Below are 16,605 nucleotides of genomic sequence, written 5' to 3' on the forward strand. Positions count from 1 at the left end.
AATCTCTTCTTTGTTTAACAATTACTGTTCTAGTCCAAGACAACTTTTTGAACTGGTCAGCAATGGCATACTGAAACTGCTTTCTAGTCTGTCCTAGCTAGTGTTAAAGGTATTACCAAGTTATTTTTCTTAAGACGCTACAATCAAGTTACATCTATGCAAAACCCTACCATCATCCATACCTTCACACAGCAAGATTGAACTCCTCTGTCTAATTTTTAAGGCTTTTGGCATATGCCCCAGTTTACCTGTACCCACATGCCTCAGTCAAGTCTATTACCTTGCTGTCCCCTTCCTTCCCAGCACAGACAGACCAGGCGGTTCCGTCCTTCTCCTTGATGTACCAAGTTTCCCGTTTCCATCTAAATGTAAGCCATCTTCCAAAGTTAAAAAAAAAAAAGTCCCACACTTACCCTTTCTCCATACTAGCTTACAAATTTTTCTCTAGCTCCTACCTTTATTTTTCTTATCAGCAGGGTATCTAATTTGCTTCCTGAACATGACATGTGTGAGCACTATATATACTTCAGCCACTTACCCAACTCATTCCAAGTGTGATAGACAGCTACAAGGGCTGATGAACTGTCTTACACAAGCAATTGCACTTTGCCTAGTTTATAGATTAAGAATGTGGGTGTGTGGGTATATTTGCTTGAGGTAATTGCTTCTTTATAAGACAAATAAGAAAAGCTACTGTATTTTTTAAAATCTCTTAAAGCCAATTAGACAGATTTGATAAAATGTCATACAAAAGAATCAAACTCTTACAAACCAACATAGGATAGTGTCCCCATTTTATCTGCCTGCATAAACAACATGGTGGTAGGTCATCTAAGGGGTTTCAAGACACCAACAATTCTTGCCATTCTCTTAGTTTTCTGCTGCTGTGCCTCTGTAGGTGTATCTCCCTATGGACCTGAGTCACAGTAGAGACAGTTTTAGCAGCCTTGAAGGTGCTTAGAATACCACACAAGAGTGATGTCAGCAGAAGTATGCACAGACTAAATGTACTAAAGTTGTTTACTTCAAAGAAATGTGTGTGCGAGACTCAACTTAATTGCCAGGATGCTTAAGAGACATGAGCATATCTATGCATGTGTAAGTTGGAATAATGAATGTATGCCATGCCTAATTTTTTTAACCTCCCTCCAAATTAGTAATATTTTAAAATTGAAATATGTCTCTCTTTGTTGTCACTGTCAGATCAGTTACTGAGAGATGAAAAAAAAAGATGAGTATGGACTGCTCTTGGCTGTACTTATGATTGAAATATATCAAGAGCTGGCCTGAGCCTGAGACTACATAGTGAAGTCCAGGTCAGCCTGGGTGACAGCAAGACCCTACCTTGAAAAGGAAAAAAAAAAGAAGAGTTGGTCTGATAAAAATGATGTAAAAGAAACTAAGACTAGACTATTGTTCTTATTGGGGTTTTGTTGTTGTTGTTGTTGTTTGGCTTGTTTTGTTTTTCAAGGTAGGATCTCTCTCTAACCCAGGCTGACCTGGAATTCACTATGTAGTCTCAGGGTGGCCTCGAACTCACAGTGATCCTCCTACCTCTGCCTCCCGAGTGTTGGGATTAAATGCATGCACCACCACGCCCAACTTGTTCTTATGTTTTATTTGACCTTGTAAGATCAAGCTCAGGTCACTATACAATAGAGGCTCAAATATTTAAATGATACTTTGTGGAAATAAAGGAACAGTAGGTCAAAGTATCACCTGAAAAACTGTGAACAGCAAAGGAAAGCATTATTAATTAAAACACTTTCTAATGGAATCTTTAAGAAAATAAAGAGGCACTTCATTTACATCACAGGACTGAATCATTCAGTGAAGGACTATTTGCCTACAGAGGCCCTAAAATCATTTTAAGGCAGCAGTTTCTTAACCTTTCTTTTCCCCTTGGACAAAGAACAAGAGTAGTTTCCACCAAACCCTCTATAAATGTAGTAACTATAGATATTCTCCTCTAGAAAAAAAAATATATGCATAAAAATAAGAAATTTCATATATATCATCAAAGAGTTCTGGACTCCAGGTTCAAAATTCCAGTGTTAAGGAGAAGACTAGTTACATTTTAATGGTTAAGAAAGTAAAGGATGGAAAGTTTCCATACATAAGATGGATCAGCAAACCTGAAGCTTTTTAGAATTTCTCATTCTTTACCTCCACTTTGGTCTTTATATGCCCACATCATAAAATGGTGCATATATGTGCTACATAACTTCTTGTGTGCTTCAGTGTAAAAATATGACTGACTTTGAAGACTTATAAAAAAAAACTATATTAAATGTTAACTAAGCAAAAAACGTGAGGCCTTACCAGGTGTACGTTACAAAACAACTTAGATGGTAGTTTTTAGCCATTCTATATAAAAACTAAAAGGTTGAGGTCTAACTGCCAGAGAAGTAAGAGATAGAAGAGGCGGCAGGGAGGAGGAGACTGCTTTGAAAATATGTTTGGAATTCTGGGCAAACTTTTAGACAACTTGTTCTGCACAAGCTATGAACAACAAAGAACAGAAAGATAAGGAAAGAAATCTTCTTCCACAGGTACACTGCCCAACACACACAAGGAGAGGATGTCAATTACCTGCTATGGACTTGTAAGATATAGGAATAAGCAAGTTGTACTGAAAACTGAAGAAAACTCTGAGCATGTGAGCACCGTTACAACAGGCAGTCTTTCTCACACAGCTCAGGAGCTGTAGCACTATAGAAGACATAGCAGTCTTGGCCTTTTCTAGTCAAATGAAAACCATAATTAAGGAATGATTAAGGGCTGATGTTTTTAACAAGTCTACTCTATTTGACAGTGACTTTCTTACAAGGTCGCCTTAAATTCACTTCTAAATGTAAATGAGAGATTGATATTTATAGTAAATTCTATAAAAATACAAATAACTAGTGAATTAGCTATTGTTATAATCTCAGTTAACCAAATCAAAGGATATCTAACAATAAACTTAAGTGTACCCTGATAGGCCTCATGATAAAGCCATGTTTCATTTTATTTAACAGAAAGTTACCAGATTTTATATAGAAAAGTAGCTATGAAGACTCCAACTCTATACAGCATTTGTTTTATCTCCTAATAAGCTTTGTTATTCTTTTAAATCTTTAGACTATTTTTTGATAGTCACAAAATTCCTCCTCCTTTTATTTTTTTAAACAAATTAAGGCATACCTTTTGACACAATTGTTTTTAAAACCAAGAGGAGGTCTAACTTGCCCTTTTTTCCCAGATGTACATTTAGGCAGAATATGGTGATGCTTTTTTAAAATCAGCTACTGGCCATTGCTCAGGACTAAGTTCAGTTTATTTCTTTTATTATCAGTTTCAAAACTATTTCAAGAAATTTTGTATTATCAAAAACATCACTTTACATTATGTTCTTGTAAAGTACTTCACTATTCTCTATGGTTAACTAAAGTTAACTAGTACAACTTACATGGTCTAATTTTACAGGACACCCAATCTCTCCTACGATATTTTCTGGTCAAGTATACGTAGTCTTTCCATCACATGTCAATGATTAAAGAATGAAATTTCCAAACAGATACCACTGAACTATTGTTTGCTTAATAAAAGTGTTACACTACTATGGCTACTACTTATATACAATGTTTACCCCATATTCAAGTTTCTTATAAGTCAACTACAAGTTGAAATTCTGTCTTTGAGGCATTTCCTGGTATACTAGGCAGTGCATTAGAAAAGAGATTATATTGCATTTAGGCCATAATAATAATCTTTTAACCAGCTATGTATAATCAACAACCATTCAAAAGAAAGTGCAAATGTGCAAATGAGAGAGAACAAAACAGTTTCCACACATGTAAGGCATAATATAGGATATAAATCTAGACAACTAAAAACAATTGCTGACAACATTCTTCTGAGCATTAAATGATAACACCAATTTTGTTTTATATGTATTCTTTCTTCTCAAATCTTCAAAGAATGCAATAAACATCTTAATTTTTCAAAATTTTCAGGAGTAGGTAAGGATATTACCAGTTTTTTTTCACAAATCAGAAAACAATGAACTACCATTGTATATTTTACGTAATAGAGCCAAAGTAAGAACAGTACTAGCTAATCTCATCTGGGATCTTAATTAGTACTATACGTTTATTTGTATGAGTTAAAAATAGTATCACTCATGAAAAACAATGCCAAAATTATTCTAATAAATTATGTTAAAGGCCTAGTGAAGAAATACTTTAGCAACTATGAGGTAACACGCTAGTTGTAGGCATGAGGAACGTTTATATTGGCTCTTTTGGGTGTATACATTAAATGCAAAATCAGAAAAGAATCATGCAAAAATCCGGTTGCGCATGCAAGCACCCCAGAGTCTAATCCTCTCCTTTCAGTTCTGTTGTCAGGCCACAGTAGTGTGGAGACTTGTAGGCTGCTGTCCTTGTTGTAATGAATGGGAAGAGGCTGACAGTGGCATGGTCGAAACCTTCACCTCTTCTTCCCCTGTGGAAAAGTCAGTCATGGTCTAGTTACGGGTGACTAGATTTGTTAACAGTCCCTTTAAAAATGATTTCAATATTTGGAATAGTGATACATATATAAAACACATGCTTAATTGTAGGAATCTGGGTGTGAAACAAGACATGAATTTTAAAATATACTTATCAAGTACCCAGAAAGTAAACTCTTAACACACCCTTAAATTCAAAACTATGTTAAAGGTAAGATCAATTATAATAGATTGAGATTACAAATCTATTACCAGAAAAAGAAGTCATTTAGAGAAAAAGAAGGATAAAGACCAGGAAAGTCATTCTTTTTTAAGCCAATTGGACCCTTACATAACACACTCTTTAGTAGTAAGTCTGTAAAATAAATAAATAAATAAAATGACTTATAGGAGCGAAAAACTGATTTTAAAGAGGCAAATTATAAATCCAAAATGAAATGGTAGATATAAATTTTAACATAGTAAATCAGCATACAGTATCTAAAACTTGATGCATACTTTTATAAGTAATTGGGAAATAGTAAAATACTAAAAATACAGTGAGTGATCCAATTGCCTGAAAAGTAAGGTGACTATTTCTAGATCAGAAAACCATACATGTATGAGACCTGTTCTCCTTATTATAATTGCTAATTACTTCACTACAAGTGACTTTTAAACATGTGATAGAAAAGTCAATAAAGTCACTGTGAAAATATAGAAACAAAGCTTAAGAAAAATAAATTGAACAAAAACATGAAAAATCTCAAACCTAAATAATTTCAATTTTTAAAATATTGCTTATGCTTACTATTGTTTGTTTTTCAAGTAAGTTTTGGCATTATGAAATAAAAACATCTTGGCAGGGAATTCTTTGAAAAGTAAATCTGCAAAATTGCATTCAGAAAGACAGCTTAATGGACAAAATACAGAGATGTTTTATTTCGGTCCACAGACCAGATTATTTCATAGTTTTTCAATAAGTTGACAAAGTTCCCCAAGTATATAGCAAGGAGGTTGTGTAAAGAAAATTTTAGACTAGATTTCTTGGTGAGATAGCAAGTATGAATGAGCACCTAAGCAAGAGAATGATTTTCACTAAGTCAAGAAACATCACTCTGTTTTGTTTGTATTTACTATAGGTCATATCCCTAAGCTGGGCTAATATGTCTCATAAGCAGATACTACAATAAAAGGGGACTTACAAGTATGTGAAAGCAAAAATAATCACTATGAGGAAAAAGCCAAGTTAAAGCACATGCCAGTGATCTTCAATTGTGAAGGAGATCATCAGTGTTCTAAGCGCAAAAATACTTCCATTATGGGGCTGGAGAGATGGCTTAGTAGTTAAGGCACTTGCCTACAAAGCCAAATGACCCAGGTTCAATTTCCCAGGACCCAGTAAGCCAGATGCACAAGGTGATACATGCGTCTGGAGTTTGTTTGCAGTGGCTAGAGGCCCTGGCGCGCCCATTCCCTCCCTCCTAGCCCCCCACTCTCTCTCATAAGTAAAAAAAAATATTTTAAAAATATTTCCATTAACATGAGCTCTGGGCTGTTACTCTAATACTATTGGTGGTTGAATGTACAGCCTTTAACAGATTACTATTTAAGCTTTGTAAGATATAGCCTTGATATTCCTAAAATGAAGGAATTGGACAAAAATAATACATTTTTTGTAACACAGGCAGATAGTTCTAATAATAAAAAGATATTAATGGTTTGCTCTAACTATCCACTAATCAAAATCCTTCTGAATACAGTAAACCAGTGGGGCAGACCAGAAAATGCTGCTATAAATATTTCAACTAATTAAGGAAATAACCAATTTAAAACACAAATATTTTCAATTTGACAAAGGAAACAAGCCAATTCAGTCAATCCATTAGCAACTATTCTTCCTATGATGGATTTCAGATCGGTCAATTTTTATAATTAACTGAAACAAACAAACAAAAATTTGTGTACAAATCTAGAATACATAGACACGGCATCTGTGTGACATGAAGGTGACTGCCACCTCTGATTTTCTCTACAGATTAGGGATCCCACTTAAAGAACAAATACGCATGCCTTTCCCAGTACAGGATCAATTTAGAGTAATATCTAAACTAGGATTTAGAATAATATCTAAACTTCCTGAATCTGTATATAGTCTCTATACAGAAGGCTTTAATAAACAGCTACCATGGGCCAAGTACCAGGACAATAACTGGAGGATGCAAAGTTGAAGTCCTTTCAGTAGTACAATTCAAACAGATCCACAGATATGGGAGGCACACTATACCTAAGGAAACTGCTTCAAATTAGAGTCATTAAAGAGGAAGCCTTCAGGTTTTTTATTTTGTCATCTACAATATTTAATGAAAACACTAAATCATCTGGCTGTTATCAAATAACTACTCTGCTCTGAGGCTGGGCACACTCAGCTTCCAAGGGCATCTGTCAAATATTTATAAACCATGACAGGATTGTGATGTGACTTAATAACAATTTTAAATGTTTTGGTAAATTAAACTAAATTTCTCCTGTCTTCAGAGCTTTAAAAGAATCTAATAATAAAACTCAATCAGAAGTCACCGTTTAAATACTAAGCAAGACTACACAGCTAAAAATTAAAAATCCAAAGTAACTCTCCCCCAGCTCCCACAAAATACAACAATGATGCAGAATGAAAGCTGGTGACTTCATTTTTAGCATCTCTGAAAAAATGTTTTTAATGCTCTGTGGTTGAGTATATAGCAGAAGAAAAATTAAACAGGGAGAGAACTATAATTCAATGCTATATTTTAAGAATCAAGTATCTATTTTAGATGAAGATTTCAACTAACTAATATAAGGACAACTTCACTCACAAATCAGACTTTTCATTATTAGCATGGCATTTCCAAAATATCTCTTGGCTAGAAACATGTCAGTTAAACTGCTCTTGGGTACTAATGGATAGTATGACTAAGAATCAGGAAGAACAGATTCTATCAAAGATGGTCATGTAATAAGGAGGCAAAGTACAAAACAAGCAGAGCTAAGGACTAAGACCCATATCAAATACACATTTCTGCCTATCAGAGCTCCTTATTTTCCTACCACTATAGCTCTACAATTTTACATGTATCTCTTGCTACATAAGGCATTTTGTGCTCAATGTAATGGCATATAGTATCTATTTCTACGCCTTTATTCTGAAGGTTTTTCATCAACATAAATAGCCTTTCTAGTCTCCCGTTGCTAACCCAAATTCAAGATCCCACAATACAGACCAATTCTTACTTGCATAGAGAAGCCTCCCCAACAGTTATAGACTACACTGGTGTCTCTCAGACATACATACAGGTGCCACTTTCATTTGGACTTGATTTTCTCTAAGTACACTCTCAACTACCTGGAATGGTATCCATGTTTTATACTTTTCTAGTTCCCACTGGCTAGTTCATTGTAGGGCAAACAGGAATTGAAATAGTAATTGGTTTAATAGTTATTTTTACATGTTTAGTGTAGTATTTTGGGGGACTTTCAGCTTTAATGTTAAAACAAGTTAAAAGACACATTCCTAGTAATTAAAGCATCATCTTTCAAAACAGCTGAAACAAAGCAAAACAAAATCACATTCTAGAATGATATCTTGAATGAAAGAAAAGGTGTACAGAAATTGATCACTTAATTTTTCATAAGTGGTTATCATAAATGAGAGGCCCGGGATTAACTACTACCTAGCATAATTAAAAGAACAAGTATCATGAACCTCTTCAATTGTGCAAATCACTACAGTAAGTATTCTCCAACTTATGTAAATTAACTTCATTGTGTCAAGTGTTAAACCATGGACACTGCGACAAGACTTAGCCACTTGCCTAGAATATGAAATGCTGCTGGTCCTAAAGAAATACAGCCAAAAACTACTGACGGTTCTCTATAAACTCACCTATCAACCTTGCTTTAAAAAAAAAAGAAAACCTCTCTGGTGTTTCTAACAGGATGCCATGCCATACTTTAAAAGGCCATGACAAGGGATTAAGATAAACTATAAACTATGCAAGCATGAGTTCTATCTGAAGATATTCAGGAGTGGATCTAGCTTTTTTCCCCACATTATTTCTAAACCCCAATTAAATAAGAATACAATTAACAGGAATGTCTCCCTTTGAAGGTAGTTCATCTGAAAAATGTTACATAGAATCTTAAAATACAAAAGTTCTCAAACCTTCAAGGGGAGCAGTACAAAACCAGAAGTACTCTGATAGTAAGCTAGTATCACACACACACCTATTTTATTTTTCCTCAGAAATAAAAACATAGCACACTACTAGGGTAAATATCTCTCCTTGAACAATTTTCTTTTCACAGAAAGTATGTCTGTGACGTGTAATATGATTATGAAACCTTAATAAGTTGAGTTCTCAAATATCAAGAACTTGACTGACAAATATAGCATGGTTCTGATGTGTGTATGTGTGAATCAGTCAAAATAAGTGAAATGCCATAGTAGGTAGAGTGGTTTTATCCCTCATGCTCTCATTCATTTTCAACAAAAAAATTTTAAACAACTTTACTTTTAGAATGTAAAATGAGATTTTTTTTACTACAATATTGGACTTTATTTATAGCATCATAATTTCAGAGCCCATTTTCTTTTTTTGCATTTATATACCATATGAAAGTTTGGTAACTACTCTATGAAGTCAAATGTTTTTCAATCACTAAGCAGGTATAATACTCCACAATCCTTATAAAGCTCCATATTACAAGGCATCATCCAATCAAAAAAATTTAAAGACTTCAGTTTTCTTCATACACAATATTCTTTTCAAGACCATTAAGAGCTGTTCAATAACAGCTCCCTCCCTAACCACCCAACAAACTGAATACATGAGTGATTCACAAATTCTAAGAAGTTTTAAATGAACCTACCTGTTATAGGGATCCCTCCCAGACCTGTGTTGTGCTGTGGCGGGAGATTCAAGTCCAAGAAATTACTATTTGAGGTGGGGTTTGCTGTGTGGTTCAAGTGCATGATGCTATTGCGTGGAAAGGCCATCCAAGGATAGCGGGCTGCCTGGCCTGGAAAACTGAATGAGTTATAAACTGCTCGGTGCTGCTGAAATTGAGGGAACCTCTGTGGCAAGACTGAAAAGGTACTATTGAGAGAGTTGGCATTTGTAGGTGCAGCAGGATGTAGGAATCCCGAGCCTGGACCTTTGGCGGTTGTAGTGTGTGAAGAGGAGTTCTGAAGAGACGAGGGAGAAAGGGAAGGCTGGTCTTGGACGGACAGTTCCTTCTCAATCAGGTCTGCTAAGGCTTTTCGAGTGACGTCAAAGGGATCAAAACCCAAGTCATCCTCTGGTTGTTTAGAAGAACCAAAGCCAAATGCTGCTTGCCAGTCTGTAGAGGATGAAACAGGGATGGTTTCTGTTGGGAAGAAAAATAGTGATAAATATGAATACTCAGATTTTTTTCACACTTAATGAATATCTACACTAGTGAAAAGTCATATTGTAAAAGCATATATGCAAAATTTGACTTCATAATGACAAAGGACCTCAAATACTTTTAGTAATGACTTCATTCTTAAATTACTATGTTCAAAAGCTAAACTATAGATAGGCTGATTTTGCTAACTAAAAGAAAAAATTGAGATCCAAATTATATTCAAAGTCAGCATGTCATTTAAACAAAATAAATGAATACAATCCAAAAGGCCAGGCATGGTGGTGCACACCTTTTATCCCAGCACCTGGGAAGCACAGAAAGAAGAATTACTGTAAGTTCAAGGCCAGCCTGGGAATACAGAGTAAATTCCATGTCAACTTTGGCTAGAATCAGACCATACCTTGGGGGGGGGGGGGGGACAAATCAACAAAAATCAAAAAGCCTTAAACCTTAAATAGTAAAATATATTTTTAATATTTTTAAAATTTGTTTTAAAAATATATTTCTCAATGACAAAGTACAAATAATTCTGAACGTATGATTTAATTTATTAAAAAAAAAATCCACCCATAGTTGCACTGTTTCGTAGGTGCCATCATAAATGTGAATTTATGCCATTTTGATAAGAAATAAAGTAAAAATGGAACTAGCACTTTTTCTTAGCATTCTGAATGCCATCTGTTCTGCCCACCACGCCCTTCCTCAGCAGGATGGACTGACATCTTTGAAACCAGAGGAAGACAGAAGAGTAATGAAAATGACTCTGAAGTCTTTCTCGAATGTCATCTAGCTCAAGGCATTGAAGTTCCTGACGTATCACTGGCATGACTGGGCTTTAGTCACTATTTAAAACAATTTTCAAAGAAAAAGCATAACTCTGATGCAAATGTAAGTCATTTCAAAAAAATTTTAATGGAAATGTCTGAAAAATGGCAAAGTGCAGTTTTTAATTAGTAAATAATATACTTTGTCAACTAGGGGAAGAATCTTAAATTTGGTTACACAGACTTAATCTGACAAAAAAAAGTCTTTAGCTGAGTGTGGTGGCGCATGCCTTAATCCCAGCACTCAGGAGGCAGAAGTAGGAGGACTGCTGTGAGTTCGAGGCCACCCTGAGACTACATAGTAAACTCCAGATCAGCCTAGGCTACAGCGAGGCCTTACCTCAAAAAACAAAAACAAAACCAAAAAAAGTAAGCCTTCAGTAATTCCCAGAGGAATGTTTTTATTATTTGGGAAATGATTATCATTTGAATTCTCTAGAAATCTGTCTTCCAACACAAGTATTTTCTAGGCTACACAATTTATCTACTATCTAATTCCAAGATGCCTGAATGTTTATATTTTTATAAAGGAGTGAAGCAACAAAGACAAATGCCTATCTACCAATACATTTCACATTAGTCTGCCAATGGCGTAACACTGGGTACTGTTGTCATATACCTGATGTGAAGAGGCTCTGTGGCTCTGGAGCTGTCGGCCAATCACTGGATGTCTGTGGGGAGCTGGGAAAAGGAGGAAGCCCACTTGGTATAGGGTTGGGGTGACGAAAATTGTCTGAGAATAATGACTGTGACTCTGTTACTGCCCCTTCAAATGGGGACCTTGCACTGTGATTGGATGAACTGATGGGGATGACTGGATTGGATTTTGATAAACCAGGTGGTGGTGAAGGCGTATCACTGTTAGATATCTAAATAAAAGAGGGAAAAAAAATAATCAATATAAGTTTGTATATTTTACTATGCCACAACTTAAAAGTCTGCAAATAAATGTACTCAAATAGTGGTCTGCACACTACAGAATCAAAGCACAGAATTTCAGAAAAATCATGAAAATCATTAACGTACATATGTACTTAAAAAAAAAAAAATCTAATCTATCAAAAAGACTAAACCAGTGCTGGAGAGATGGCTTAGCTATTAAGGCACCTGCCTGCAAAGGACCCAGGTTCAATTCCCCAGTATCCATGTAAGCCAGATGCACAAAGTGGCACATGCATCTGGAACTCATTTGCAGTGGCTAGAGGCCCTAGCATGTCCATCCTCTCCCATCCCCCAAATAATAAATATTAAAAAAAGAAAACACTGTAACAGTAACTAAGAAAAATTAATTCAAGGGATGGAGAGATGGCTTAGCGGTTAAAGCACTTACCTGCAAAGCCAAAGGACCTAGGTTCAATTCCCCAGGACCCATGTAAGCCAGATACACAAGGTGGCGCATACAGCTGGACTTCATTTGCAGTGACTGGAGGCCCTGGCATGCTCAGTATCTCTCTCTCTCCTTCTCTTTCCCTCTGTCTGACTCTGTCTCTCTCAAATAAATAAATAAATATTTAAAAGAAAAATTAATTCAAAAGGATAATTTTATAACTGTTGAAGATTATGAATTTTTTTTTTTTTTTGAGGTATGGTCACATTTTAGCCCAGGCTGACCTGGAATTCACTCCATAGTCTCAAGGTGGCCTCGAACTCATGGTGATCCTCCTACCTCCACCTCCCAACAGCTGGGATTAAAGGCGTGTGCCACCATGCCTGAGTTTGAATATTTTATATAGCTGATCAGATATTAAAACATGACATGAGGCTGGAGTGATGGCTTAGTGGTTAAGGTACTTGCCTGCTAAGCCAACGGATCCAAGTTCAATTTCCCAGGTCCCACATAAGTCAAATGCCCAAAATGACGCATATATTTGGAGTTGTTTGCAATGAGTGGAGGCCCTACCATGCCTCCCACCCAGAGAGATAGATGACAGACAGACAGACAGATAGATAATTAATCGCTAGACAGATAGGTAATATAAAAATATATTTCTTTAAAAAGGCATGTCTGAGAGTGTTGATGCATGCCTTTAATCCCAGAGTGATTAACCTCAGAAGGAAGAGGTAGAAGGATCACTGTGAGCTCAAGGTCATCCTGAAACTACATAGTGAATTCCAGGTCAGCCTAGGCTAGAGGAGATCCTACTTCAACAACACCCCTCCAAAAAAGACACAATTGAAATACTAAGACACAAACCAAAAAAATAAAATTGTTACGCTGGGTGGCATGCACTTTTAATCCTAGTACTAGGGAGGCAGAAGTAGGAGGGTCACTATGAGTTCGAGGCCAATCTAGGACTACAGAGTGAGTTCCAGGTCAGTGAGACCTTGGAAAAAACCTAAATAGATAAATGAATAAGCAAATAAATAAATACATTCTTCAGATACTTATTTGAAAAGCAGTTTTATTAAAAAATACTGTCAGGCTTGGTAGCTTGCACCTGTAATCCCAGCATTTTGGAAGAAGCAGGCAGGAGGATCAAGAGTTCAAGACCAGCCTTGAGTGCACTGTGAGTTCAAGTCCAGCATGGACTAAGTAAGATAGAAGGGAGGAAGACACCAACACTGATTATGTGCTGAAAATTACGTCCTTTGCAACTACTTGTAACTTGGAAAAAAAAAAAATAATGTTATCAAAATATATAATGTACATATAGGGTTTCAAATTCTATTTTCAAATTTATATATTTGTTTGAGAGAGAGAGAGAGAGAGGAGGAAGGGGAGGATGGGCACACCAGAGCCTCCAACCACTGCAAATGAGTTCCAGATGCATGTGTGCCATCTTGTGCATCTGGCTTATATGTGGGTCCTGGGAAATCAAACCTGGGTCGTTTGGCCTTACAGGAAAGTACCTTAACTGCTAAACCTTCTTTCCAGCCCTTCAAATTCTTTTATAAAATGTATGGTTGAAAAGTTTAGAAATATACTGTATTTTATGATTTATTTATTGAAAAAGAATGTGATTGGCTTATGTAGGACCTGGGGAATCAAACCTGGGTCCATTGGTTTTGCAGGCAAGTGCCCTAACCACTTACCCATCTCTCCAGGCCCTGATACTGTATTTTATTGCACTTTAGAGCTATTAAGTTATCCACCTACACCGAGTGAAACTAGATATTCTTTACAGGAAACATTAGAACTACCCTTTTAGCCATGGAAGAGGACCAAAATTTAAGGAATGAAAACTTAGGAGAAAACAAAAGTTCCATGACCTATTAGCTGTAAGACATGATGATACAAAACAAAATATGCTATAATGACCATCCCCTCATTCAATGTCATAAAAGAAATGATGCTGAACAGTTCATGTGATTTATCATTTCAGAACAATACTCATTAAGAAGAAAATGCAAGGTGGGGGAGGCTAAAGGGGAAAATACAATGAGTAAAAACTGCCCTTGACAAGAGGACATAGGAAGAACATGTAATGGGGAAACAATAAGGACCAGTAACCACAGCTGACTCTAAGGACCTGGCATATTTCTATACAGCACAATAATATGCAATCATAAAGATGTTCTGAATTATCAAACAAGGGCTAAATTATGCTCTATAAATTTTGTGTAAAAAAAGGAAGCAAACTACAATACATTCAACAAAACTTTTATCAAAGGTGCTTTTTAAATTTATTTACTTGGGCTGGAGAGATGGCTTAGCGGTTAAGTGCTAGCCTATGAAGCCTAAGGACCCCGGTTCGAGGCTCGATTCCCCAGGACCCACGTTAGCCAGATGCTCAAGGGGGCACATGCGTCTGGAGTTCGTTTGCAGTGGCTGGAAGCCCTGACGTGCCCATTCTCTCTCTCTCTCTGTCTCTCTCTGCCTCTTTCTCTGTCTGTCGCTCTCAAATAAATTAAAAATAAACTAAAACAAAATATATTTAAATTTATTTACTTATTTGGGGTATATGTTGTGTATGCATGGCATACAAGAGGAGGACAGAGAACTTTTCAGTTGGTCCTTGCCTTCCACCTTGTTTGAGGTAGGGTCTCATTGTTCACAGCTCCTTTCTGAAAAAATGTCCCGTCTCTGCCTTCCCTCTCACCTGGGTACTCTGGGATTATAGAAACCTTCAACAGCTTCTGGCATTTTTACATGGTGCCTAAGGAACAAAAGTTGTGCAGCACTAAGCCATCTTCCCAGACTAGCAAAAGTGTGTATCAGTACAGTAAGCTGCATGAGCAGAAAATTTACTTGCACAGAACATCTTGCTTTCTGGGGATGATGAATAAATAAAATGGTATTTTATCCAAATCTTACCTGCTGGGAATTATCACCATTCCCTATACTGAGCGTATCTGAAGGTTTGTCAATGGGGCTGCAAAAAGAAAACAAATTGAATAAAATGAAGAGTAAAGTCATTCTAACACACACACACACACACATACACACACACTCTCACTAAGTGTCTCTCTCTCTCTCTCTCTATTCCCCCCGGCCCCCCCCAAAAAACCAAAATAATAAAACTTTTTGCCATCTTAACAAATACTTGAGCACTGTGATATAAGAAATCAGCATGATGTTGAGGACATAAAAAACCATAAGGAAAAGACCCCAACCCTTAATCACTATCCTTCAAAGAACTTACATTCTAGTTAGACATACCCAAACCTATGGCTGAAATAATAAATTATGAAAAAAATACTGATTAAAAAATACTAGGAATAAGCCAGGCATGGTGGCACACCATTTATAATCCCCCAGCACTCAGGAGCAGAAGAAGAAGGATCACCCGGAGTTCAAGGCCTCCCTGAGACTACACAATGAATTACAGGTCAACCTAGACTAGTGTGAGTACCTACCTTGAAAATAAATAAATAAATAAATAAATAAATAAATAAATAAATAAATAAATGGCTACTATGATGGACTGGAGACATAGCTTAGTGATATAGCACTTGTCTAGCATGTGCTGGGCCACTCTGCAGCACAACAAATACAAAACCAGTTATTAATCCAATTAAGAAGTCTTTTTTTAATTTTAATTTTTATTTTTTATTAACAATTAAGAAGTCTTAATCTACCATCCAGACTTATACATCCCTGATTAGTTTTTGAAATAGTAATTGACTTGTTTCTCTACAGATGGGCAAACAAATTATTGATTTTTTAAGTTAAGAGGCATAATTTTTTAAAATTATTTATTTTTGTTGTTTCTTATTTATTTGAGAGTGACAGAGAAAGAGGCAGAGAGAGAGAGAAAGAGAATGGGTGAGTCAGGGCCTCTAGCCACTGCAAACAAACTCTAGACGCATGCGCCCCCTTGTGCATCTGGCTAACGTGGGTCCTGGGGAATCAAGCCTCGAACCGGGGTCCTTAGGCTTCATAGGCTAGCACTTAACTGCTAAGCCATCTCTCTGACCTAAAATAATTTATTTATTTATTTATTGAAGGAGGATTGAGACACATGCACCACCTTGTACAGCTGGCTTTGAGTGGGTACTGGGGAACTGAACCTGGGTCCTTAGGCTTTGCAGGCAAGTGCCTTAACCACTAAGCCATTTCCCCAGCCCCATAAATGTTTTAATACTTCTATACATACTAATGTTAATGCCAGACAAGGCATATGTATATATGTAAACATATGCAAAAGAGGCAAATGATACACACTTTTGTGCAAACAAATGGGTCAAACAAAGACATTAATATTTTATTTCCATAAAGAGAAAATATAGTAGAATGACAGACACAAAGTACAAACTTCAAGTTCTTTGAATCTGTCTGATTTAGAGACAAAATTAAATCTCTATAAGCATTGCAACTCTGACCTAGCGACCTCATTTCTATAACTAATTTAATTTAACTAAGAACATGAATAAAAGTACTACTTAAAAATGGATATGCAGTGCTGGACAGATGGCTTAGTGGTGAAGGCATTTGCTGGC

At 36.2% G+C, this 16,605-nt stretch overlaps 1 protein-coding gene across 4 annotated transcripts in view; it reads right to left on the bottom strand.

Annotated features, from left to right (window-relative positions):
* Cnot4 (CCR4-NOT transcription complex subunit 4) overlaps nucleotides 1-16,605 on the bottom strand; it is a 151,949-nt gene that overhangs the window by 20,858 nt on the left and 114,486 nt on the right. For 3 of the 4 annotated variants that reach the window (XM_045160273.1, XM_004661188.3, XM_004661187.2), the window contains 3 exons: nucleotides 14,981-15,038; nucleotides 11,345-11,594; nucleotides 9,383-9,880 (listed from right to left, as the gene is read on the bottom strand). In XM_045160273.1, the coding sequence (XP_045016208.1) occupies nucleotides 9,383-9,880; nucleotides 11,345-11,594; nucleotides 14,981-15,038 (806 nt within the window). Of the gene's footprint in view, nucleotides 1-3,308; nucleotides 4,489-9,382; nucleotides 9,881-11,344; nucleotides 11,595-14,980; nucleotides 15,039-16,605 lie in introns of those variants that run through there. The other variant, XM_004661189.2, reaches the window with a different exon arrangement.

The sequence above is a fragment of the Jaculus jaculus genome, chromosome 10 (assembly GCF_020740685.1).
Source record: "Jaculus jaculus isolate mJacJac1 chromosome 10, mJacJac1.mat.Y.cur, whole genome shotgun sequence".
Lineage (NCBI taxonomy): Eukaryota > Metazoa > Chordata > Mammalia > Rodentia > Dipodidae > Jaculus > Jaculus jaculus.